The 22470-nt window shown below is 59.4% G+C and overlaps 10 protein-coding genes across 10 annotated transcripts; 5 read left to right on the top strand and 5 right to left on the bottom strand.

Moving 5' to 3' along the window:
• Positions 1 to 1546: 1546 nt before the first annotated feature.
• Positions 1547 to 3151, top strand: A1Q1_07836 (uncharacterized protein; the record flags this gene model as incomplete). The annotated part of the gene is made up of 1 exon (XM_014326848.1): positions 1547 to 3151. The coding sequence occupies one exon, from the start codon at positions 1547 to 1549 to the stop codon at positions 3149 to 3151; it is 1605 nt and encodes a 534-aa protein (XP_014182323.1).
• A 1645-nt stretch (positions 3152 to 4796) lies between these two features.
• Positions 4797 to 5288, top strand: A1Q1_07835 (uncharacterized protein; the record flags this gene model as incomplete). The annotated part of the gene is made up of 1 exon (XM_014326847.1): positions 4797 to 5288. The coding sequence occupies one exon, from the start codon at positions 4797 to 4799 to the stop codon at positions 5286 to 5288; it is 492 nt and encodes a 163-aa protein (XP_014182322.1).
• A 371-nt stretch (positions 5289 to 5659) lies between these two features.
• A1Q1_07834 (uncharacterized protein) lies at positions 5660 to 6160 on the bottom strand (the record flags this gene model as incomplete). Its single annotated transcript, XM_014326846.1, has 2 exons — positions 5660 to 5721; positions 5776 to 6160. 2 exons carry the CDS (start codon positions 6158 to 6160, stop codon positions 5660 to 5662), a joined length of 447 nt encoding a protein of 148 aa, XP_014182321.1.
• A 1131-nt stretch (positions 6161 to 7291) lies between these two features.
• On the bottom strand, positions 7292 to 7684 carry A1Q1_07833 (uncharacterized protein; the record flags this gene model as incomplete). The annotated part of the gene is made up of 1 exon (XM_014326845.1): positions 7292 to 7684. The coding sequence occupies one exon, from the start codon at positions 7682 to 7684 to the stop codon at positions 7292 to 7294; it is 393 nt and encodes a 130-aa protein (XP_014182320.1).
• Positions 7685 to 10673: 2989 nt separating this feature from the next.
• A1Q1_07832 (uncharacterized protein) lies at positions 10674 to 11415 on the top strand (the record flags this gene model as incomplete). Its single annotated transcript, XM_014326844.1, has 3 exons — positions 10674 to 10739; positions 10784 to 10892; positions 11066 to 11415. 3 exons carry the CDS (start codon positions 10674 to 10676, stop codon positions 11413 to 11415), a joined length of 525 nt encoding a protein of 174 aa, XP_014182319.1.
• Positions 11416 to 13069: 1654 nt separating this feature from the next.
• A1Q1_07831 (uncharacterized protein) lies at positions 13070 to 13881 on the bottom strand (the record flags this gene model as incomplete). The annotated part of the gene is made up of 3 exons (XM_014326843.1): positions 13070 to 13218; positions 13256 to 13598; positions 13672 to 13881. The coding sequence occupies 3 exons, from the start codon at positions 13879 to 13881 to the stop codon at positions 13070 to 13072; spliced, it is 702 nt and encodes a 233-aa protein (XP_014182318.1).
• A 730-nt stretch (positions 13882 to 14611) lies between these two features.
• On the bottom strand, positions 14612 to 16301 carry A1Q1_07830 (uncharacterized protein; the record flags this gene model as incomplete). The annotated part of the gene is made up of 4 exons (XM_014326842.1): positions 14612 to 15062; positions 15106 to 15521; positions 15559 to 15690; positions 15909 to 16301. 4 exons carry the CDS (start codon positions 16299 to 16301, stop codon positions 14612 to 14614), a joined length of 1392 nt encoding a protein of 463 aa, XP_014182317.1.
• A 298-nt stretch (positions 16302 to 16599) lies between these two features.
• A1Q1_07829 (uncharacterized protein) lies at positions 16600 to 17666 on the top strand (the record flags this gene model as incomplete). The annotated part of the gene is made up of 2 exons (XM_014326841.1): positions 16600 to 17032; positions 17344 to 17666. 2 exons carry the CDS (start codon positions 16600 to 16602, stop codon positions 17664 to 17666), a joined length of 756 nt encoding a protein of 251 aa, XP_014182316.1.
• Positions 17667 to 17746: 80 nt separating this feature from the next.
• Positions 17747 to 19184, bottom strand: A1Q1_07828 (t-SNARE; the record flags this gene model as incomplete). Its single annotated transcript, XM_014326840.1, has 5 exons — positions 17747 to 18321; positions 18436 to 18582; positions 18665 to 18677; positions 18728 to 18872; positions 18982 to 19184. The coding sequence occupies 5 exons, from the start codon at positions 19182 to 19184 to the stop codon at positions 17747 to 17749; spliced, it is 1083 nt and encodes a 360-aa protein (XP_014182315.1).
• A 782-nt stretch (positions 19185 to 19966) lies between these two features.
• On the top strand, positions 19967 to 22315 carry A1Q1_07827 (peroxisome targeting sequence binding protein; the record flags this gene model as incomplete). Its single annotated transcript, XM_014326839.1, has 2 exons — positions 19967 to 20065; positions 20210 to 22315. 2 exons carry the CDS (start codon positions 19967 to 19969, stop codon positions 22313 to 22315), a joined length of 2205 nt encoding a protein of 734 aa, XP_014182314.1.
• Between the last annotated feature and the right edge of the window lie 155 nt (positions 22316 to 22470).

The raw sequence follows: 22470 nt of genomic DNA, 5'->3' as shown, positions 1-22470 counted from the left end.
CCACAATTACTGAGCAGAGGACATATAACAGGGGTGGGCTTCGGTTGCTGCCAATAGCGGGCAACATACCCACCGTCCACCGTTCACCAGGTGCTAGGATGCCAGAACATGGTGGACCAGGACCCCACTAGCTTGCCATCACCGAGGCTCGGACACCAACGCTGTTATGCTCATAGCATAGCAAGAAGCTGTTATGGCTGCGTAGCAATAGCAGCTGAAGTAAGGTGCTCGATGCCGACGACTCGGATGCGGGACTTGAACCTTTGACCTCACAGTATCCCCCGCGATAACGAAGGACGCAACAAAGCAACGCAGGCTTGGACTCAGCTTCTGCGTCAACATGACCGACAGTGTCAAGAGGAGAATGTTCGGGTCGTTGAGAAGGAAACCCGCCCAAACAGCATTGTTGCCGCTAGATCCCTCCCGACTCAATCTGCAACCATCAACCTGAAGGCCGCCCAAGCAGTGTCATCTCCATTCCTCGCAATCTTGGTCAGAGGCTAGAGTGAGGTCGGAAAGTCAAGCAGAGATTGCGGCCCAGTGAGTCGGCGCCTGCTTCAGTGACCTGTCGCCCTCGCGTCCCACCCTAAGCTGCAGCAGACGTGTCTGCTGTTGGAACATTGCCGCGCGCGTTCGATTCTCCTGCGGATTCATTGCGTCTTTTTGCGCGTCAGCCTGCTTTTGTTGGGCTGACAACGCCACCCAAGGGTCCCGAAGCAGCATTGTTTCCAGTCTGGACGGCTCAGCTCTGAACCGAACTTTCTTCTCGGCCGGACCTCATTCGATGACAACGATGGCCCGACCTTCACCGAACAGCTGCGTAGATAGCGATAAACCGCAACGATCATCGAATCGCGCCTAATCATCCCGCAGCGAAGGTCAAGGGGGGTTAGGAAACAGAAGCCCAACTTTCGGGTTGTGGCCACCTGCAGCTCTAGCACACCTCATTCAACGTCAAGCTTCCGAAGAAGCAGACTGGCTCGACCAATCCCGGTATCGGGGCCTGCCATGCCGCTTCCTCCAGCCCATAGCCGACCACCGGCGCACAAGTCATCATACCCGAGCGTGTGGCCTCTAAGGCGCGGGGACCGTAGAAGACGTGCGGAGTAACCGTCCTGGAGACCCCAAGAGCGGCGGAGCGCATGTGCATGCACGTCCTACGAGCGCTCGGCGTCCCCTGAATATCCTTCTCCTCATCCCCAAAGCGCACATCCTTGAGATCCGGATCCAAGTCATCAGTGATTCGTACCCTCCTCTTACCGTTCAGCCCCGTTATCGACAAGCTTCCACAGCCTCTTCATCAGGCTCAGCGGAGGTGTGTGTCTCCTTGATGAGCTTGATCGCCGTCTTACGACGCCAGCTCTGCGCCCAACTATTCTGGCAGTTCTTCACATGTTGATATGGCAGCGCATCAATCCGATCCCGCTCTTACCACCGCCCTCCCATGTTCGGTCTAGGCAGTACATAAGCGTAGCTCCTCTGTATCCGGGGATGTCTTAGCCCTCTTCATTCGGCACTGCTCGATCTCCAGCGTCCTTAACAAGCCATGGCGTATCCGACCTATTACGCTAACCACGGGCGCGGTCACCATGTGTGGTGGTTATGGGAGCGCTTCAAGGCGCTCTTTACCGGAGTTTCGTTCTACGCGCATCGTGAGCGGCCGCTGTCTGCTGTTCGTCGTGACCACCTCTGGTGTGGAGACCAGCCTGAGCACTGGAACGGTTATCGGTACGACCACCACCAGCCCGCGCCGCTACAGTCATTCTCTCAAAACTACTCGGCGTGCCTTCACCATCCTTACGGCTGCTTCTGTCATACTCGGTACGCGACATTGACGACGGCTAGCTATAGCAGCCAGCCTTACCGCGGCATCTTCCAGCCTGTGCCGCCATACCCCAAGTACGGAGAGTACCCTATCAGCAACCAAGCCGCTGCCACCTCCGCTCACTCGCCGGAGGTAGCTTTGTATAGCAGCCACATTGGTAGACGTTGGTCACCGCCCCCAAAGTACTCAGTTTACCCAGACGCACCCTGGGCTTCCCCAACCTCTAGCACTGTAATCCCCAGGTGTCCCGAAGCTTACTGGCCGACAGAAAGACGCATGCAAGCCCACTCAACTGGCGGTTCAATGGGCATTACACCGGGGACGCTCGCGGATCGGACACCAAGCCCCCTGCGTGCCAAAGAGAGCACCCACCGACTTTACAATCCCTCGCCACCGCCAGCACCTCCTCCAACGCCCGCAGGATATGCACTCGTCCAGTCCGTTTCCGAGACACCGTCTTCGGTTAAGAGCTGCCCTGCTAGTCTGCAATCGAGACAGCCGTTCACAAGTCCTTCTCCTGGCTACCGCGAGCAGGGAATGCTTAATAGGGTCCCTCCCAGTGGTTATCACCAAAGTCGTTCGCCAACACGGGCGGCGAATCCCACCAGCCCTCCGGCCACAATGTCTCAGCCGCCCCAGCCACCCGGCAGCAGGGAGTGGGAAGGATCTCCCTTGGGCAAGCTCCTTCGCCTTTCACGCTCAGAGCCCGCCGCCAGCCCACGATCCCCTAAGATGCGTCGCCACCGTGCACACAGAGACAACAGTCCTCACCAGGTTTCAGTCGCACCCCTGTCGCCTATCCAAGAGGAGCGTGGCCGTGCGGTGCCCTGCAGCCCTTCGGCAGCGCGCAAGCCACCGCAACAAGCCGAACCCAGGTCTCGTTCACGGTCCCGCTACCTGTCGTCATCTCGGACGCCTCCGACGCCCCCTCCCACTCCCAACGTGGGCAGCGGCAGTCCCTATCCTGACAGGCACACTGACAAGGTCGTCGGTCTTTCTAATCGCCCCAGCCCCTTAGTCTCCACCCCGCGCTCTACCAGGGCAGTTTCAAACTCACCCTCAGCCGCTCCCTCACCGGCACCTACCATGCATCCTCATCAGCAGCACCGCTGGAGTAGCCCGAAGCCTGACGGGCTTGCATTCCGGGCCAAGATCATTCGCCGCCTCGAAAGCAAGCTTCGCGTTCGCGGCAGTTCCAGTAACTGGAGTGCGGATGCGAACTCCGACCTATCACGCAACACGCACGACATCGTCAGCAGCCGCGACCGTTTCGACCGCCGCGACCACTTCGCAATCACCTGCAGCTCCGATCTGTGCGAGGCGTGAGTGTTCCTCACTCTGCATGGGTACACATCACTGTGCTGACAGCTAGCTCGAATCGCCGCGTAAACTTTGCACCGGTTGTACGTGTTGAACCCTACTTACGCGGCGCACCCCTGTATCCTCCCCCTGGCACGCCCAATGAGCTCGGCTACGACGCTACCCCTTCACGCTTTTGAAAGGCCCCGCTGATACACCCCTCACGCTGTAAACAGCCGGCGGCGTCCTGTACTGTCCGTACGTGCTCGCTATTCTTGAGTTTAGTGTTCATGTATGTCTATTGCCACCCCCATTCGCCACCCGACCCAAAATGAGGAGCAATCAGTCCTTCATGCCGCATCGAGTCATGCTCGAGCATGTTTGGTGCACCCTAGGAGGTGATGTGTAATCGAAGTCCAGATCGACCGCCCGCGTGTCAAACAACGCACTCGACACGACTTACTCATGCTGCCTGGCGTGCTTTGGTGACTCCCGGTGACACCTGCTACGTCCGTAAGACATCCTCTCGGAACAACTCGCTTCTAACTCGATCGAGTGCTGGTTCCGTTGCTTCTCCGGCCACTGATGAGCCGGGCGAACAATACCAGCGGCCGTTTGAGTTGCGCTTAGCCTTATCTCGGCTTGAGTGTCCAGGGTCACTGACGCCTCACCCTGACCGTGTACTTACCCTGGGCCGATGGACAATGCCGATAGCGTTTGACGAGAGTCACCGCTGCAGAGCGCCCAACATCCTGCAAGATTCTCAACGAGCACCAGACCTTTCCTCCGACACAGCCGCACAGCCCTCAGCACCCTTGAGGTCCCCACATGGCTTCGTTTCAGCACGTTGCTGGCGGAGTGTGCGTGCGGAAGAACTAGTTTCATCGCCCAGGCCGTGGTATCGAAACGCCAGCATCAAGAACCCTTTAGAACAAGCCTCAGAGTCAAGCACGCCAAGGTGGCCTGTCCACCTTCTCTCTCAGCTGTGCAGGAAACAATAAGAGACACACTCCTCAGCCTGCATTGTCTGGTACGATGGCGTACCATGTCCATTGTCTGCACGTCCAGCTGCTTCGCGAGCGATCCTTCGGACATAGGCATGACTGCCCCGCACCGCCCCCACGGGGCAAGAGAACATTTGGCATCTACGATTCCCAATGGAGGCATTTTTGCTTCTGAAGTGTCCGGAACAGATTTGCAATTGTCTGGAAGAACGGCATTGCACCCTTGTTGCTCAGAGCCGAGAGAAGTTTCACGCCGAGCGGTGTGCGCGTCGACGTTGAAGTCAGTCGCGTTCAGGTTGGTTGTGGTTGTTGTTTCCCATGGCTTCACCGACATCGAAGACCCTATGCCCAGAACTTTGGTCATCATTCCATCGTCTCTTGTGATGGTGTCGATGATTCATCTACCATTCACTCACATTCCTGCGTCAGATGACATAAACCTAAGAGGCCGCCAGGGCTCATGCCCCTATGCCCGAAGCCTCACGGAACGGAATAAGACCAGTGTCCGGAACAGAGCAAAAGAGATCTCTGACCGGAGGGGCGCTGTGATGTTCCAAGGTCTGACATCATCGTTCTCCACATTCGTCGTGAACCCTGCATGCAGTTCGCTGCTATTAACCATCTCAGTTGCTCTCAGCTTCCTCACCATCATACCCACGCGACAAACCATGACCATCTACTCAATCGCATCACTCCGAGAGCGCCGATGCGAGATCATTGACGACTATGCGGCCCGCATTCGCCGCTGCCACAGGCGATACGACGAGCACCGCGCAGCTGTGGTCCAGCGGTGTCAGCCATTACAAGACTCCATTAAGTCCGGTCGGCATGTGACTCGCCTGAACCGTACGCTGATCCAAGCATGCCGCGACCTAGACATGCTGGAGCAAGAGGACATCACACGACTCAAAGACAGTCGCTCGGCAGAACTCGACCTTCTCGACCAGTCACTTGTCCTGCCGCATGGCGAAACGGAACCTATGACGTTCGCGCAGTACGAGATCCAGATCCGACCAGGCCTGGTTGCCGATGCGGCAAGACGTGCGATCCTGTTTAGTGCGGCTGTGATTCTTGCCCGCAGGAACACAGACCGAGCCACACACCACGACCTGCTGGACGATTGGGTGAAGGAGTTTGACTCTGTGAATTACAATGCTTAGAAAGCGCAAGCGCACGCTGGCAGATGGAAGGGTTGTGAAACTGGAATCGAGGCGGGCGGGCTATGTGCCTGAAACATAACCGCATAAGGCGCAATGTGCGAGGCGCCCGGGTTCATCACGATCACGTGCCGGAAATTAATGCGATATTCTCCAAAATTGAATGGCCCGCCACCGCTGTTGTTGGAGTGCTGCACACGCCTCTTCAGCAGTCACACATGAGAGAGAACAACAGCAGTCCACGTGGCGAGTCTCGGATGCCATTGTACGTCCATTGAATACATAAAAGTCCTTTGTACAACGCGAGTCTTCATGCGGTTGCTGCCGTTGGTGTTTGGTGTTGTGAGCGATGACGGATGCGATGCCCAGTACGCTTAGATCATCTTCCAGCAGTAGCGGCAGCGGTAGCCAAGCCTGTCACCTTCGTCGCACTTCTCTTTCACAATGTTAACACGAGCAGTTCTGCAATATATCATGAGTCTCGACCTACTGCCGCGATTGAAGTAGAAGAAGCGCCCTGCACAACGACGCTCGGCCTTGACGACAGTGGTGAGCGAATAGCTGGTGGCCGAGCGGCCGGGACGACCTTTCTTGATGCTCTCGGGCTTCTTGGGGGCTTGAGGGGGCGGCGTGGTGTTGGCTTCCGCATCCACCGTAACAGGGTAACCGCACGTCTTCAGAACGAAGTGCCAAATGGCGACCATGAGGCCGCGGAGGTTGCCGAGCGGCTGCTCCGCGGTGATAGTGACGGGCGGAGGCAGAGGGGCCGAAGTCGTCGCCATGATGTGCACAGACGTCGTGGACGTGGTCAGCGTGACGGGCGTGGTAGTCGCATTGGGAAGCTTGGGGGCGGTCGACGCGAGGTATCCAGACATGGCTGTTTTAGCTTGAGTAGGGCGCGTCGCTCACCCGAGGTATGGATGAGATTGAGGTGGGAGTGCCGAAGATGACTACAGTTGTCGTTGTTAAGAGGCTGGAATGAGCGCTTCCTGCGTCTGTCGACGTGCGCTGTGCGGCCACAAGGTCTGCCGCAGACAGCACAGGGGAGCGAAGGATCTGGTTACGTTCGCACTCGCAACATGTCCGCACCGTCTGGACAGAAACGCCTCCTCTTCCCACGGCCAGCAAACACCGACGATGTCGTTGTTGCACCCGCACGGGCCACTGGACAAGAGCACGACAGCAGAACGCACAGGTCAGAGCCGAGGTACCTAGCGTTTTGGCGGGAGTCACATGCTTAACCGCGACAGCTGCAGGTCGAGGAGCCGTGGACGAGGCACAGCGACTGCCGCCGGCGGAGCCCAATTGATTGTGCCGGGGGGAGACAGCGCTTCAGGCCCGACGTGCGTTGTGCTCCGGACGTTCGACAGTCTTGGGGTGTCTTAGCGGGGCCAGACTCACAGACTGGTGATGCGAGCTTGTCTGCACTGCCAGCAGCCTCCGCGGGCAAGCAGCCTCCTCAAGTTCCCCAACGCTCGTAATAGATAGGTTGCCTGGGAGGAGCACGCTCCCCATGAAGAACGCCAGCATTTGTGCTGAGATTTCGCCAAACGTCTGGTGTCGTCATTCGCTGAGAGGCTCCCAGGTCAGGGCTGCAGAGGTTCAATGCAGCCATGCCGGTGCCATCCCGTCCTCCCTAAATGTCACTGTTGCAGGGCCAGGGTCTGATAACGATGAAGCCTTGAGTAAGGAGTCAGTGAGAACCCGTCTTCAATAGCCTTTGGACAGCAGTCGCTCGTGGTGGTGAGATCATGTACATGCTGATACTGGCTATCCTACAACTATGCTGCCTCCTTATCCGCTATTCACTTTTTGCTCACGTCGGGGTTTTCGCTCGAGAGGGCTCGCCGGCCGGTTGGAGCGTGCAGCTTCGATGTCGCCTCAGTTGGGACAGGGGATCATTTGATAACAGTGGGTACACATATCATCGCCCAAGCCGGGACAAGGAATGCAGTAGTCTACTCGTCAGTCATCTCTCCGAGACTGTGCTGTCAAGCTCCTCGGCACTAACGTCCACGGTTGAATCCATCAAAACGGCGGCCGGTGCAGACTTTGGTGATACCGTGAGGGGAGCTGGGAGGGACGTCGCGCTGAGGGTCAAACGGGTGGCGGTTGGGGCGGCGGCTAACCCTGAAGAGCGCGTTGGCGCGGGGACCGGTTGTCTGCGCAAAAGCGGTGTCGTCCTGGAGGTCGACGGTGTCGTCGGCGTCCTTGTTGCGGCGAAAGAGCCACGCAAAGCAGGAGAAGAGCTGCCCCATGTTGGTCTTGATCGGTGTGGAGGTGATGTCTCGATCTGGGAGGGTGTTGTAGCGGTGAGTAGGAGGTATTGTCTTGGTGTTTTGATGGGATGGTGGATGCGAAGATGGGGAAGTGGAAAGGTCAGCGATGGCATTGCCCATGGGGAGGAGGAGGAGGACCACTTAGGACTCAGCTGCGCCTTTCGCTTGATTGAGCGAGAGCGGAACACATCGGAAGCACGCACACAGTTTACTCAGCTGCACACATCCCATTACGACGCTGTGCAGTGCGACACGACAAGGTGCGAAGGCTGGGGAAATTTTGGCAAAACCCAACGGGCCGGCGGCGGGGTGGGAGAATTGTACGGTGATGGTGTGGTGGTGAGTGGTCGTGAGGTACGGTCCGCACGACTCGTCCGCCTTATGCAAGTTGCAAGGGGTGTGACGGGGCTCTCTTACCTCCGCTTGAATTTTCAAGCGTCTTGGGAACGCTGTGATGGAAGTATGGTGAGGTCGTTGGCTATCTGAGGCGAACATGACCCTCCATCCTTGACAGGGGATTAGGATGCACCGTGTCTGATGGGGTAAGCGTAGGTTTTACATCTGTCAGCGTTCAGTGGATTGCAACAGCGAAGGGTCATCATAAAGTATTCATTCTAGTCCTGCATGAGGGACGAGGTGCGGGAGGGGCAGATCTCAAGGGAAGGGTCGAAGATGAACAACAGGTCGCCCATGGGACGGTTGCACCACCTGCAGCGCTGGCAATTGTCACCGAGCATAACGCAGTCCTCTTCTCGTCAGTCCTGTCCACGCATTGAGCTCACGGTCCACGTTCTTGCCGTCGTAGGTACCAAAGCAGCCGGGGCGATTCTTGCGGGTGGACGTGACCGTGAAAGTGGAGGGAGTCTTGTGAGCCCTGAAGCAGGGGAACTTGAACATCGTAACTATCGTCAGCGCGACGCTGACCAGGGGTACCAGAGCTCACTGCTGAACCTCATGGTGAAGATGTTCGAGATTGAGGGTTGAGAAGCGCCAATGCAACCTTATCGACATATATCCACCGCTCACCACCACCTGCATAGCTCGAGATAGAGACACTCCGCGGAGGAGGCCCACTCTACGCAGTCGTCCAGACTTTGGACCAGACATGTTGACTGTCTGTCCAGAATCTCAGTAGAGTGTCGCACTTCTGCGGACGAGCTCGCCAAGACCATTGGGGCGCAGTGAGCCAACGAGGTGCTCGGAAGGGGTCTACGACGCTCTCTGACCCACAGTCTGTGCGCAGCTTCGCAGGTTAATCACTCGGAGCATCCCGCTTCGCTCCGATCGAGGGTGATCGGACTCGATCACAGGTTGGAGCCTCAGCAAGTTGCTCGCGTGGTGAGTAATTGTCGGCTCGACAGTGTCACAGTGGTGCTGAGCCGCTTGTGATGGATGATGAGTTTCAGGCGTGTCTCGACCTCTGACGCTCCGCTCAGAAGCCTTGCAAGGATGAGCTAGTCACATTGCAGCTATGCATACATATTGCTCCGTCACCATCTCCTATCTAGCCAAACCATACGTGCCGGTGACAGCTGGTGAGTAACGACCTCACATGAAGCGCTCGCAGTAGAAGCAGAAGTACACGCCGTCAAACCCCTGCACTGCGCGGCACTCGCCTGTCCGTCAGCTCATCTTGGGTAGGTCGGTAGCTCACTGCCGCGATTGTCCCCGTCGTCGTCTCCACAGCACATGTCGGTGTCGCGGTGCCCCATTGCAGGTACTCCTTCTCCCGGCGCTTGGCTGCTGGGCTTGCTGAGCTGTCGTCGTACTCTGGGCAGGCTGGCGCTGAGGTGCCTTTTGATGTGGTCGGCTGTTTGGTGACGGGTCGACTTTTGGGTGGAGGTCTGATGGGGGTCCAGCTGACGGTGCTGTTATATGAACAAATGGCTTTGCCGGAACGACCCGTGGGGCGACAAGTGGGACGACAGAGAAGCTGCAGTTAGCGAGCTAAGCTCATCGTGCGAAGAGGACGTACACAGATGTCATCAGACGGCACGGGGTCACACCGTGCAATGGCGGGATGATGGGAAGCAACACACACCCCTCCCCAAAGGTCAGCAACATCACGCGCGAAGGCGCACTCTTCTACGGTCATGACGTCTACGGTACGTCTGCTGCGAGTTTTGCCTCAACCCCACATAGGGTCATCGTGCAGCCACATGGCAACCGTGAGCGTTTGGAAGTGAAGGGGGTAATGCGCCATTTTTCCGTCGATCGGGGCCTGAGCGTCAGGAGCTCAAGGCAGTGCACGGAGTCAGTGATCAGTGGTGACAGCGAAGCGACACGAAAAGGAGGTGCATAAGATGGGACTCTGATTCTAGCAGAGCCCCAAGAGATTGAAGAGATGAAATGCTGGGCGCCGGGAGTGAGATACGTGTGTGGGAACTCCAGGCCCGTCTAGGGCAACTGGGGCGCGGGCGCAAGGAGAGATTACGGATTGATGGGACTTGATGAGATTTGGTAGTTGCGGATTTTCGAATCTCGCTGGCCGTCGGGATGCGGGCTGCCCAGTAGGCATCGTCTCGAGGTCGCTTTTGAAGGAGGGGAAGAGGAGACCGAGGATGGGTAATTAAGGGAAGGGCGGACGAAGTGTCGCTAGCAGGAACTACTCAATAGCCTGCAGACAGTAGGAGCAGAAGACGAGGTCAGCGACCTGGACCGGGGCGCAGGTGCCTGCTGTCAGCTATTTCGAGATGCACCCAGCTAATGAAAGAAACCACTCACATCCCGCGTTGTTGCCGTTATCGTCTCCAGAGCAGGGCATTGTTAGGTTTTTGTGATATGAGTATGGGGGCGTGAGAGTCGTAGTGGTGTCGCTGTGTGACGTGTGCCACGAAGAATGAGAGGTGGGGGGAAGAAGGAGGGTTATAAGGAGGTCGGTGATGAGAGTTGGAGAGGTGAGGAGTTAGGGCGCTGGTGGAGCTGAAGGAAAGCGAGAGTAGCAAAGGACAGTAGATGACGGAAAGTGCAGTGTTGAACGCGCTGGCTGCTGTGCGTTGTGTTTCGTGGAGGACCCGCGAGTGTGGAGGCAAGGGGAACGTCGATCGTGCCCCGCCAGTCTGCGGACCGACGCCCCGATCCACCACGCCCCCGCGAAATTCCCGCCTTCATGAGGCCCCCAGTCGTACCGCAGTACGCGCTCAATGCTGCCAGGAAACGTGTGAGACCCTCTTGCGTACGTTGTCAGGCTATTGACCGCAGCATGCTCCTAAGTTTCAGGCAGAGTTGCGGGCCGAGCGTGGTGCCTACACGTTGACCTCTCCACCCCACATGTCTTCGCAGCCCATGTGGTTTAGAGATTTTACGACCACAACGGCAGCTCAGAGCGGTGCGTCGATACCGCCGGGTGCAGAGCATCCCAGATCTCGAAAATCTGGGCACAACCAGCGGACGCGAAACTCTGAAAATCGAGCCGGGTCCAGATCTGCCACACTCGCCCTCGTGCCCTCCCAAACTGATATCCTCCTGCATTGCGTGCTACGTCGATATGATGGCAACCAGATAGGCATGCTGCAGCGTCGAAAGCCTCAATTGAAGTTATTGAAGTTGGGATTGCAACTGTGCTCGCAGCGCCGTCACGGCCCCGCACCACTCGCCCATCTGCGCATCCTGTCTCACCCATAACGCAAAGTTTCGCTCGACGCTTTTCACCACCTCCAGTGTTGCCTCCAAGACTTGCTCCACGACTTTGCGACTGGTCTGGCCCCACGGCTGCACAGCAAGCTCCACAACGCCTCTCCCTCGACTCTCTACCGCTCACCGCCCGTCTCTCCTCCACAACCACCTCATCTCGACCGACCGCAGTACCTAACGGCACAGACGACCATGGGCCGCAAGATCCCCAAGCCTGAGCCTCTTGACCCAGGCATGTGCGTCGGTGACTACCTCGGGGACAACCGCAATCGTGAGCTTTCCATGCATTGATCTGAAAGCTGAACGCCAGGGCCCTGCCACTTCCTCTACATTCGCGAGAAGCGATATCATGTCTGCGGATACTGCTATCGCTGTGTCTGGACTGCCTGAATCGCCCAAACTCCTATTCATGCTCTCGTTGTGATACCGGCTACTCTTCTCGCACCGCCGAGTGCTGGTGCTCAGCTCGCTGGTATAGTTGTACATCCCTCCACTACACTTTCGTCTATGTAGCCTCCACCTCCACCTCCACTCAGCGATCCACTCTCCACCGTTCCAGCACCCGTATCCTACCTCCTCCAATAGCCTAAGATGAGACACCCATCGTTCCTACCCACGTGCCAAGCAGCTCAGAGACAGCGGGAAGAGCAACGGAATGTACAATGATGCATGCATGCTACAGAAGAGTGGGTCTATACAAATGTGATCGTCAGGGGCCTTTAGTCTGCCGGCGGCCGGCGTGGGCCGGCGACGAGTAAGGGTGAATTGTATCAGGGGTGGGAGCGCGGGGCTCCGTGCTTTAACCAGGTTAAGCTTTCGGCTGTCGACGCCGGCGGCTTGCTGCATTGTTTGTCAACGTGGGCTGTTGTTTTTGAAGGATCGTGCTGAGAATGCGTAGTGGTTGAGAAGTGTCGATGCAAGAAGGCGTGGAAACGGCATGGCATGTCGATCTCGGACATGAAGTCAAGAAGCTCAGGACGAGCGCCAGATCGACATCGACAGCCTCCTCAGCCATCCCTTCTCCTGTCTCATGGGGGTGAGGAAGTGCCAGAGCGTCACTTTCTGGCAGAACTGGCACCAGAGCTTCTCTTCACTGAGTCGAACGAGATGACAGGGTGCTGTTGTTAGCTACAGGTTGAAATTAACAGCTCACCGCCGGCGTTGCGCGAGCACGAGTCCCCGACACAAGGGACGTCGACCATGCCGTACTCGCTCGGGGAGCAGCCGGAGCTGCTGGTCGTGCAGGTCGAGTCGGACCCGACGCTGCTGAGTCTGTTTGTGCGGGACGGAATGGTGAAGAATGGTTCGGAGGAAGGAAGGTTATTCTGAGAGAGGAAGAACGTAGGTCGGTAGTAGGTCGAAGTCGGGGATGCGTGCCCGCCAGGATTCAGGGCTTTATGAGCAGTCGCGTGAGCTGAAGCCGAGGTCGGTCGTGAGAGCAAGAGTGAGAATGATGCCAACGGTGTCCACCAAAGGGAGAGTGTGTAAGGCGCAGAGTAGTGTGTTGGGAGAAGGCGAGATGTGTGCGTTATGGGAAAAGTCGACGTCGGCGTCGGTGCATCCCGGCTGCTGGCTGGAACACTGGATCTGGCACGAGTCCAAGGGGGCGCAGTTGCCGCACGGTCCCGATTCCTCAAATCTGGTCTTTCGTCCAGGCTGTGTTTCTGTCGTCAGTTGCGTAAGCACATCGCAACTCACTTTATTGTGCAAGTCACTGGTATGCTTGCGATACGCTATGCTTTGCAGTGTGCAGAGAGCGGTGGGCGGTGTTGCGGCTGTGCGCCGTCACGTTGGCGGAGGCTGGGAGGCTGAAAGGACAAGGAACCGAAGTGGAGGTGGAGGTGGAGGCGTTTGTTTTCGTTTTGGGCGCCGTCACTGAGCGGCGGTGGTTGTCGCAGCGGTGGTAGTGACCGTAGGTGCGGCGCGGAGTGCACGATCGAACAGGTCGTATGCGAACCCGTACTCGATTCTGCAGAAGTAGCAGTAGTGCCCGTCGTCGTAGGGCAGGAACCAGCAAAGTCCTACTCGTTAGTTGCTGGGCGGTATCCGACAACTCACGACCTGCGTTGTGCCGTGAAGGTCTAGAGCCAGCACAGAAGATGATGACGCGGGGGTAGCCGGGGATTTGGACGTATTGCTGAGCTCCTTGCTCCTTGGGTTGCTCTTGAACTTGATTGGAAGCTTTGGCTGGGACAGGGGCGGGGACTGGAGCTGGAGTCTGGCTCATTACGGTGAGCTTTTGCGAGGTAGGTGGTGAGGATGATGGCGAAGGTGAGTGGAGCGAGGTGAGTAGGTTAGTCGTAGTGCACCGACCAGACGCACAGACCATACGCGCTGCGCGCACTTGGAATGAGACAACCCCCTGCACCACAGCTTCGTATGGTGATCCGCGTCTCGATCGCTATGCGCTATGCTATGCATTGGCCCCTTCACATCCATTGACAGGAGCGCCTCGTTCGCCCTGGCTCCTTCACCTCTCGACCGGAATGAAGGAGATCAGGAGAAGATGTGGAGCATGGGGTTACCACTTGACAGCCTTGGTGCACCACTTGCAAACCCAGCCGTGATGCTTGTGCTTGACGGGTGTGCAGAACTCTGGCCACGTTAGCTCGGAGCAATATACTGGTGAGCTCACCGCCCTGGTTGATGCCGCGGTAGTCGCCTGTGCAGAGAATGGCGTTCATGGTGCTCGTTTTGAGTAGAGCGAGGTATTAGAGAAGGGAGCGATCTATGAATGTAGGCAGACAGTGTCTGATTAGACGTTTGCGAGGGTATGCTACTTTGTGGTGTCGGGGAAGCGTCAAGCCCCGTGCGTGGAGAGCGGTGAGCAAGCGAGAGCGTCGAGCTCGGCAGCGTCAAGCTGAGTGTTGGGGGTTGCCGGGTCACAAGAGTTCACAACGACTTAAGTATCTCTTTCGAGATGGGCGGACCACGTCGTACGTCGCCGACGTTGTTCCAACGCAACACAACTATTGTCGAACATCGTGCTTCGCGCGTGTCATAAAGATCCGGACGAGCTATGCGCAGTCGACATTGCGCAGCAGTGGACGAGCCTGGCCAACGGCGACTGTGGGGAGTGTGAGCCTTTGTTACTGCACCGCTTGGTGGCTGGGGCGTCGAGGTACGTTAGGCGGGGCGTGAGTATGGGAGACGGGGCGTTGTAGTACGGGCTGAGTCGCGACCCAGGCGCACGTATGGGGCACGTTTGGCAGGGGCGTGCATGATAATCTTGGACACTTGGAAGACCTTAGCGACGTTGCTCCTGAGACTCAGATTGATGGGGCGCCAAAAGTCGACGATCGTGAAGTCTTCCCCAGAGCAGCGAAGAAGACTCGCGGTTCAGTCAGCCGCTACAGAACCCAATGCATCTGTTTCCTTTGCCTATGAACTTGTTTACAACCTTGCTAAGCCTGCCTATACGTTCTCCGTGACCTTGCGCCCGTCATCGTCGTCGTCCTGCGTCGGTGCGTCCGCCGCGTCCTTCTCTCCGCTCGCGCGCGCGGCTGCCGGCTGCGGTGATCGGGGCGGCGAGTTAGTTGTCTGAGGGGACAGATTGGATCGCGGCGACGGCGGCTCAACCTGCGCTGACGAGTGGGAAGATGGCGGCTCTGCTGGGGCAAGCCCAGCGCCAGTGGCAGAGGAGGAGGCACCGGCAGTCGAAGAGCCAGCAGGAGGAGCCTCAGTCGATGCAACGATGTGCAGTCCCTCCTGTGGCGGCCGGACCTTCTTGGGCGACGAAGGCGGTGACTTGGATTTGACAGGCGACTTCCCCTGCGGCTGAGCAGCCGCAGCGGCGCCCTCGCGCTCCTGCCTCGCGAGCGCAGCGTGCATGTTGTCCTTCGTGACGACGTCGAAGTGTCCGGGTCTGAGTGTCAGTTACATCTAGCATCCCGCTAACTCACCGGTACAGCAGCGTCAGCGGCCTGGCATCTTCGCTCGCCGCGTTGTCGCCGACCTCGAGCCAGACATCGTCTCCCTGGCTCTGGTCGAGATACGCCACGCGGACAGGCATGCGGAGTGCACTTGCCAGCGCCGTGATCTGGACATTGTCCGCTTCCTTGCCGCACGGCTCGACCTCCTCCCTCGCAAACTGCTCCGGAGATATCGGCTCGAACGTGACGGGCGAGAAGAGGAAGGCTGCGAAGCGCTCCTCGTGCGTGCGGATGTAGGCGCCGGTGATGAGACGCAGCGCGACGACAATGTAGTTGCTCCGCTCCGGATCTTGCAGCAGCTGCAGGAGGGAGTACTCGGTCGGTTCGTTGCCGGGGGAAGGCGAGACGAAGCTGCTCACGGCCCCGATGAGGGGATCCATGAATTCCTCCACCTGAAAGGTCAGCTGAGATTGGAGCTGCTGAGCTTACGAGATCAGCCTGGAAGCCTGCACTTTGCATCGAAGGAAGCGTCGCGTTGATAACGGCCAGGGCGGCCTCGGCGTCGTCCTTCGGTGACGGCGCATACAGGATGCGCAGGAGGTAGGCGAGCGTGAAGGCTGTCTGTCAGCTCAAGACTGCCAGTGAAGCTTACATCTGTAGAAGCAGTCTCCGTCTCCGCGAGCACGCCAAGCCTGGTCCCACCCGTTCGCCTCGAGATCCTCCAATTTGCGCAACACGGCGGGGCTGCCGTGAAGGTACTCCTTCTTGATGGCGAGGAGGGGGACGGGGCCGGTGAGCAGGGGCTGGGGTCAGCTCGAGATACCTTTTCCAGAGCTCACCTGCTTCAGCACGTCGGCCTGTATCCCCTCCGTCAAGCGCGCAATCTCCTGATCCGTGAGGGAAGACAGCGCCGTCGTCTCATCTATGACCCTCTCTGGCCGCGGCGTGCGTGCGCCGCTAGCGTAGCCGCCCTGGTTCTCCCATGTCATGCCAGCATCAGCCGCGGCCATGGCGCTAGCCATGAACTCGGACATGGGCGCTGCGTTCGCTGCATTTGCATTCCCTCCAGTGCGCGATTCGGAGCGGCTATGAGACCCGGCGGCGGGCGTGCTGGTCCCAGACGCCGAGGTCGGTTTCGGTTTCGGTTTCGGCCTGCTGCTGCCGGACGTGGGAGAGGTCGGAGGGCGCTTGTCGTCCTTGCTTGCGCCGAAGACCTTGTTGAGCCATCCCATGATGGAGAGGTGGTGATGGATGAAGTCCAGCGGGGCGAGAGCTGATAAGAAGTCGGGTCCCAGATCCCAGATCCAGACGACGCGACAATGACGTTGGCCTCGCGCGCAGCCAAGCTTGGCTGGGCTCGGCAACAAACCCAGCAGCCTACGGCGGTGCCTGTCGCCACCCAGCCAGAAGTCACGTGCACCGGCATCCTGCCCGATCGCCCTCCGCCCGCCGGTCTGGCGCGTCCACGAAATGTCGAGACGCTGACGCTGACCGCCTGTCAGCAACACACACCAGATCACACTAGCACGCATGGCGGCGACGACGAAGCTGGTTCTCCAGCCCCATCTGCGAGAACGCCTCGAGGCTGTCTCGCCACTGCTCGAAGAGGGGCTGCGGAAGGAAGTCGAGGCTGTGCTCGCTCAGCCTGAAGTGGAGGCCAGCCGCGCAAGCGCAGGCAGCCTCGTGGAGGAAGGATCAGCAGCGATCGCCCCAGCGAACGAGAAAGAGTCACATTCCAGCGTGACAGAAGTGAACGAAGCGCGAACAGTAGACGACTCAGCGACATCGCCTGGCGAGACAGAGAAGGCGGAGAAGACGGAGAACGCGACGGAGGCTGGAGCCGCGGACGAGATGGTCGAGGAAGAGCCGGAAATTATCCCACCAACAGTCGACGTCGACCTGCTCGACCGACTATCGCGCTGGACGTCTGGCCGAGAAGCCTCCCTCCGAAAGGCTGGTCTTGGTGAGCTACCTCGGGTCCTTCGATCCAGCTAACCCCAGACCCCGCCGAGTACAGCTACATAGCTCTCTTGGCGGGCACGTCGGCTTACCTCCCTCGGGCGCAAGTACGAGCACTTAGGGATGCAGAGCAGACGAGCGATAAGGTAAGCTTTGTGGCTTTCGGTGTCAGCTGACAGCAGCCATCCCCCTACCTCCCCTCCCACCTGCCACCAACCCTCCAACCAACCTTCGCGTCGGAGTACCGACAACTGACCCGCCTGCTTTCGACGCTGCTCAACATCCTCTTCTCCGTGCTTGGGTGCGGATTCGCAGCGTACGTCGCCGCAACCACCGGCGCTGGGTGGAGTAGGGAGAGCGCCGTGCTCCTCGCCGTTGCCGTTGGCGCGATTGTCGGCGTGGCCGATGCGGGTATCGTGTTCCTGTACAAGCGAAGGGTGAAGGAGGACGGTGTGCGGAGCGCAAAGCTCAGGGCAAAGTACAGCCGGGGAACGGGGGCTACGGGTGTACTCCTCGAGCGAGACGGGGAGGGCGAGATCACGAAGGAAATCGAGGTCGTTGCGGGTGAGGCGACGATGATTCCAGCGCCGAAACGGGAAGTCAGGCTCCGGAGGAGAGCAGTCGGCGAGAAGGCGTAGAGGAGCACTTAGAAGAACTAGAATGTAATGCATGGTAATACTGATATGCTGGGTATACGTATGAATGAGAGTTGTATGCACTATACGGGCCCGTCGATGATGCCCATGTCCGCGCCGCCGATACCGCCTACCGCACTCCCCTGTGTCGGTTGCGGGATGCTGCCATCGTTGCCCGGTCTCTCCACTTTCCCTCCCTCGCCTACCCCCGTATCTCCCCCTCCCCCGGCACTCGCTCCGCTTCGTCTCGGCTTGTAGATGAGCACCAAAATGAGTCCCACGATGATCAGGATCAAGAGCAGGATACACTTCCGCTTCCCCGTGTTGCTCTGATATCGCTTCGCGACCTTGAGCTCCTCGACGGCGTCGTCCATCTGCCGCGCGGTTTGCTGCACGTTGTACTCGACAGAATCCAGTACCGTACCCTGTTGCACGATCAAACCCGACAGGTCACGGAACAGATCCGCCAGCTCCGTGATCGAGGTCGCGATTTGCGTGATCTCGTTCGTGCGTTGTTGGATATCGACGCTCGGCGCGTACTCGGTCGACTGGAGCTGGACCGCGGCCTCGTCCTCTGCCAACGACTCGAGGCCCTCGTTCCCCCGGAGCGAGATCGCGCCAGACGCAGCGAGCAGGTCCTTGTTCTTGATCTGGTGTCCTTGCAGTTCTGTCGTCAGCTCAACACCAAACGCTCATCAGCTGTTCACGCCACGCATAGACAGGATGGCGGCTCTACATGCAGCACCTGCAGTGTCTGCAGCTCGCTACTCACTCTGCATGTATACCCGCTGCTTCTTGCGGAACTGCCCGCTCGCCTCCTGCACCTTCTGCGCGAGGCCGCGCTGCACGTTCTTCGCTGTAAGGCGCTCGACTCGGGCTGTCCCCGCCTCTGGCGTGATCGTCCCGATCAGGTTGGACGCTTTCCGGAATTCCTGCTGTCAGCTACAAGGTGACGAACGATGTAAGCTGTGACCTTGCGGGCGTCGAAAATGGCTACCCACACTGGCCGGAAGCCTAGGCCACAGTACACCAGTATCCGCTACGCTCCGCCAGATCGCACTCACTCTCGTGATCTCCGTCGTAGCCTTCTCGATCTCGCGCTCCTCGGCGCTCCGGTCGTTGAAGCCGGGCAGGACATGCTTGGCGTGCAGCTTGTCTAGCGCTGCGACCTTGCCCTTGACACGGTTCAGAATGTCCTCGACCTCATCACTAATGTCGACCCTGCTGGTTAGCTACGACTGCACATCATTCAGCTTCGCCGACGTCATAGCACACCACGGCGCTGGTATGCAGCATCGCTTCATGCAGCAACACGCACCACTTTGGTGGGAGACCTTGTGAGAAGTCTACTCGGTGCTCGCGGAGGAGGCCGCCCCGCTCGTCGTCTTCGGCTACGTCTGCGCCGTAAGATGGGCCGGCCTGGCGGCGAGAGCCGAAGGTGGACGTGTCGCGGACGGAGAGGAAGAAGAGGGTCCTGTTGCGTGTGATGGGCTGGTTGTCCTTTTCTCGAATGAATGGCATGGTGGGTGGTAGTGGGGGAGATGCTGCGTCGCCGTCGGTGCTGGCAGCTGTTGGGTGAGCGCGCGGCGATGGCGATTGCAGGCTCAAGGAGAGTTGCCCGCCGGTCGAGATGTTGGCTGGATGTTGAGGATGATGCAACGGCGGCCGGGGACTGAATGGGCAGACCCTGCTCGCTCGCTCAGCGGGAGGCGCGATAAGGGCCAGGCTACAACGTGGCAAGGTGGGTGGGGCCGATAATGAGGGTCAGGGGCTCGCTGATGAGGAGTTGTGCCTAATGAGTCACGGGGGTGCACGTGATGGGGATTAGGAAGAATGGTCCCGGTTTGTAATGGGTGTCCATTGGTCGCTAAGTCCGGGCCACGTGGCGCCAGAGTCAACCGGACAATGCGCCCCGCACGCAAGCGACTTTACGACTTTTCAGCCCTGGGCGGCTGTGACCGGTCAGATGACAGCCGATGATGGGATCACTCCAGCGACCGGCTTTGGCTTTCCCAAACTTATCGATCCCTCTTTAGAATTTACTCCATCTCTCACTTCCTTTCCTCGACACTCCACGCCCAAACACTGTCGAGCAAAAGCCTGGGACCACACTCATACCCCAGGTCCCCCTGCTATAGAGCCCAGTTCGCCGCCCAAAACACTCTGTCTCATTACCCGACCGGATCGCATTCCTTCCCTGTCCAGCCCCACCCCGACTCCCAACCCCATCTCCGACAACCCGGCAACCGACCGGGCTTGCCACCACTCTTTGCCGTGCCGATACCCGTCGCTTCTCCGTCACCATGAGCAACTTCCTCGGCGGTAGCGCCGTCGAGTGCGGCCCGAGCAACGCTCTCAAAGACGTCGGAGCTCTTGTCGAGAGGGATTACGGCGCTCAGCGTGTGAGTACAGTCACGCTTACGCAGCTGCCGGATCTGGACCTGGCACCGCTTGCGTCAAGCTGCCGTTCCTGCCTGTCGAACATCTGAGCTGCTTGCAGCAGTTTCTGACCTCTGACACCGTTGCGACATCTGCTGACATGACAGGACCGCTATGCACCGACCGCTGGACCCAGCGCGGGCCCCAGTGCCTTCCGATCTCGACCACAGCAGCAGCAAGCTGGTCCGGCACCGAACCAAGCGTTCGATCTGTCGCAGCTGCGTTCGCATCTCCCTGCCCAGCCTCAGCAGCCCGTGCACTACGCCCCTCAGCACGCTAACCAGTCCCAAGCTGGTCCCGCGCTTGCTCCCCAAGGTCACGCTGGCCAGAACTGGGCTGACGGCTTCACCGCCGACAAGGGCAAGTCTCGCGAATGGGGCAACGAGTTTGAGACGTCGCGCGGATCGCCTCTGCAAGCTACGCCGAGAACGGCGTCGCCTTCCGTTGCGCCTTGGCAGCGCCAGAACGTCGTCTCCCCCGGTCCGAGCATGTACCACTCGCCCATGCCGTACCAGCCGATGTTCCAGCAGACGACCCACCAGCACATGATGCACCAGTACCAGCCTGCGCCCCAGCGCATGCGGGAACCCACGCACGCCCCACCCCCGATCCCCCAAGAAAAGCAAGCCACCCAGTCGCCCGACATCGTTAAGGCCTATGAAGCCGAACTGGTGGAGGAGCGACAAGAATTCGAGTCCCGAGCCGACATTCCCCAAGACGAACTGGCGCGAACGGCTCAGGCTCTCGTTGATCAACTGAAGGAGGAGAACCTGATGAAGTCGGACCCGAAGCTCGCCAACTCGGAATTCGTTCGACTTCTGCGCGGCCTCGGCAGCGGCGATATCAAGGTCCAGGAGGGCGATCAGAATGCCGTCGGTGATGAGGTCGTCGGCGATGGCGCCAAGTTTGTGAACTCGGCCGGCGCCGACTGGGCGGCCGACTTCATGTCCACCGAAGACTTTGGCAAGAGTGCAAGCGAAGCTGGTCTGCAGCAAACGTGGGAGCGCGGCGTCCAGGACAACATTGCGATGCGCGAAGGCATGGGTGCGACCCAACAGCGACGGAAGAGCGTCCACTTCGACGAGGACAAACCCATGGTGGCGGACACGCATGTCGCTGGCGCCGGCCAGGACTGGGAGGAGCAGCTGGACGACGACGACTTTGACACCGAGCTCCTGCGACACTTCAACGGTGGACCGCGCGTGCACGAGACGCAGCCGACTATCGCCGAGACGCAGCAGAACGAGATGTGGGAGCACGCCGAGACGGACTGGGACGAGATGATCCGCCAGCACTCGCAACCCCCAGCTCCGGAGGAGTACCTTTTCCACCGCTCGAACCCGTACGCGAATGGTGGCCCAATCGTGCGCGAGATGTCCCCGACGACGATGGGCGTGCTCGAGCTCGAGGCTGCCGTGCAGCAGAGCCCGCGCGACGGATCCGCCTGGCTCGCCCTCGGCCTGAAGCAACAGGAGAATGAGCGCGACGACGCCGCCATCCGCGCCCTCGCCCGCGCCGTCCAGCTGGAGCCCGACATGCGCAGCGCCTACCTCGCCCTTGCGGTTAGCTACACCAACGAGGCCCGTGACGAGCTAGCCATGTCCGCGCTGGAGAAGTGGATCGAGCTCGGTGGTGGCGGTGTCAACGAGACCCCCGGCCTTACGGTCCAGGAGCGCCAGGGCCGCATCATCGAGCGCCTGATCGACATTGCCCGCCAGCGTCCCGACGACCTCGACCCCGACGTTCAGGTCGCCCTTGGTGTCCTCTTCAACTCGTCCGAGGAGTACCACAAGGCGGAGGACTGCTTTACTGCCGCCCTTGAGGCGCGTCCTGACGACTGGGTGCTGTACAACCGCCTGGGCGCCACTCTGGCGAACAGCGGCCGCTCGCACGAGGCGATCAAGTTCTACCATCGCGCACTCGCCCTGCACCCCAACTTTGTCCGCGCGCAGTTCAACCTCGGCATTTCCTACATCAACCTGGCGCAGTACCGCCTGGCGGCCCAGTGCATCCTGGACGCGATCCGCCTGCAACACGCGGACATCACCGAGGGCTACGGCGAGGGATACGGCGAGGGTGTTCCCTCCGTCAAGGGCGTCACGAGCGATGCGCTCTGGAGCACGCTTCGCATGGCGTGTCTCCACCTCCAGCGCCCCGACTACGTCACCGCGGCTAACAACCATGACCTCAGTGGATTCCCGCTCGAGCTGTAGCGCGGCTTGAGCTCCGAAGGGGAGGGGGCGGCCGCCGCTGCGTCGGCCGCCGCTGCAGTGGCTGAGGCGATGCAGGAGCACGCCGCGGCCAAGCAGGCGGCGGCATCGGCGGCCGCAGCGGCGTGGGACAACGACGGCGAGCACTATACGGGCCC

The sequence above is a fragment of the Trichosporon asahii genome (genome assembly GCF_000293215.1).
Source record: "Trichosporon asahii var. asahii CBS 2479 unplaced genomic scaffold scaffold00017, whole genome shotgun sequence".
Lineage (NCBI taxonomy): Eukaryota > Fungi > Basidiomycota > Tremellomycetes > Trichosporonales > Trichosporonaceae > Trichosporon > Trichosporon asahii.
Note: the sequence above shows the minus strand (reverse complement) of the source record. Positions and strands in the feature narration are given on the sequence as shown.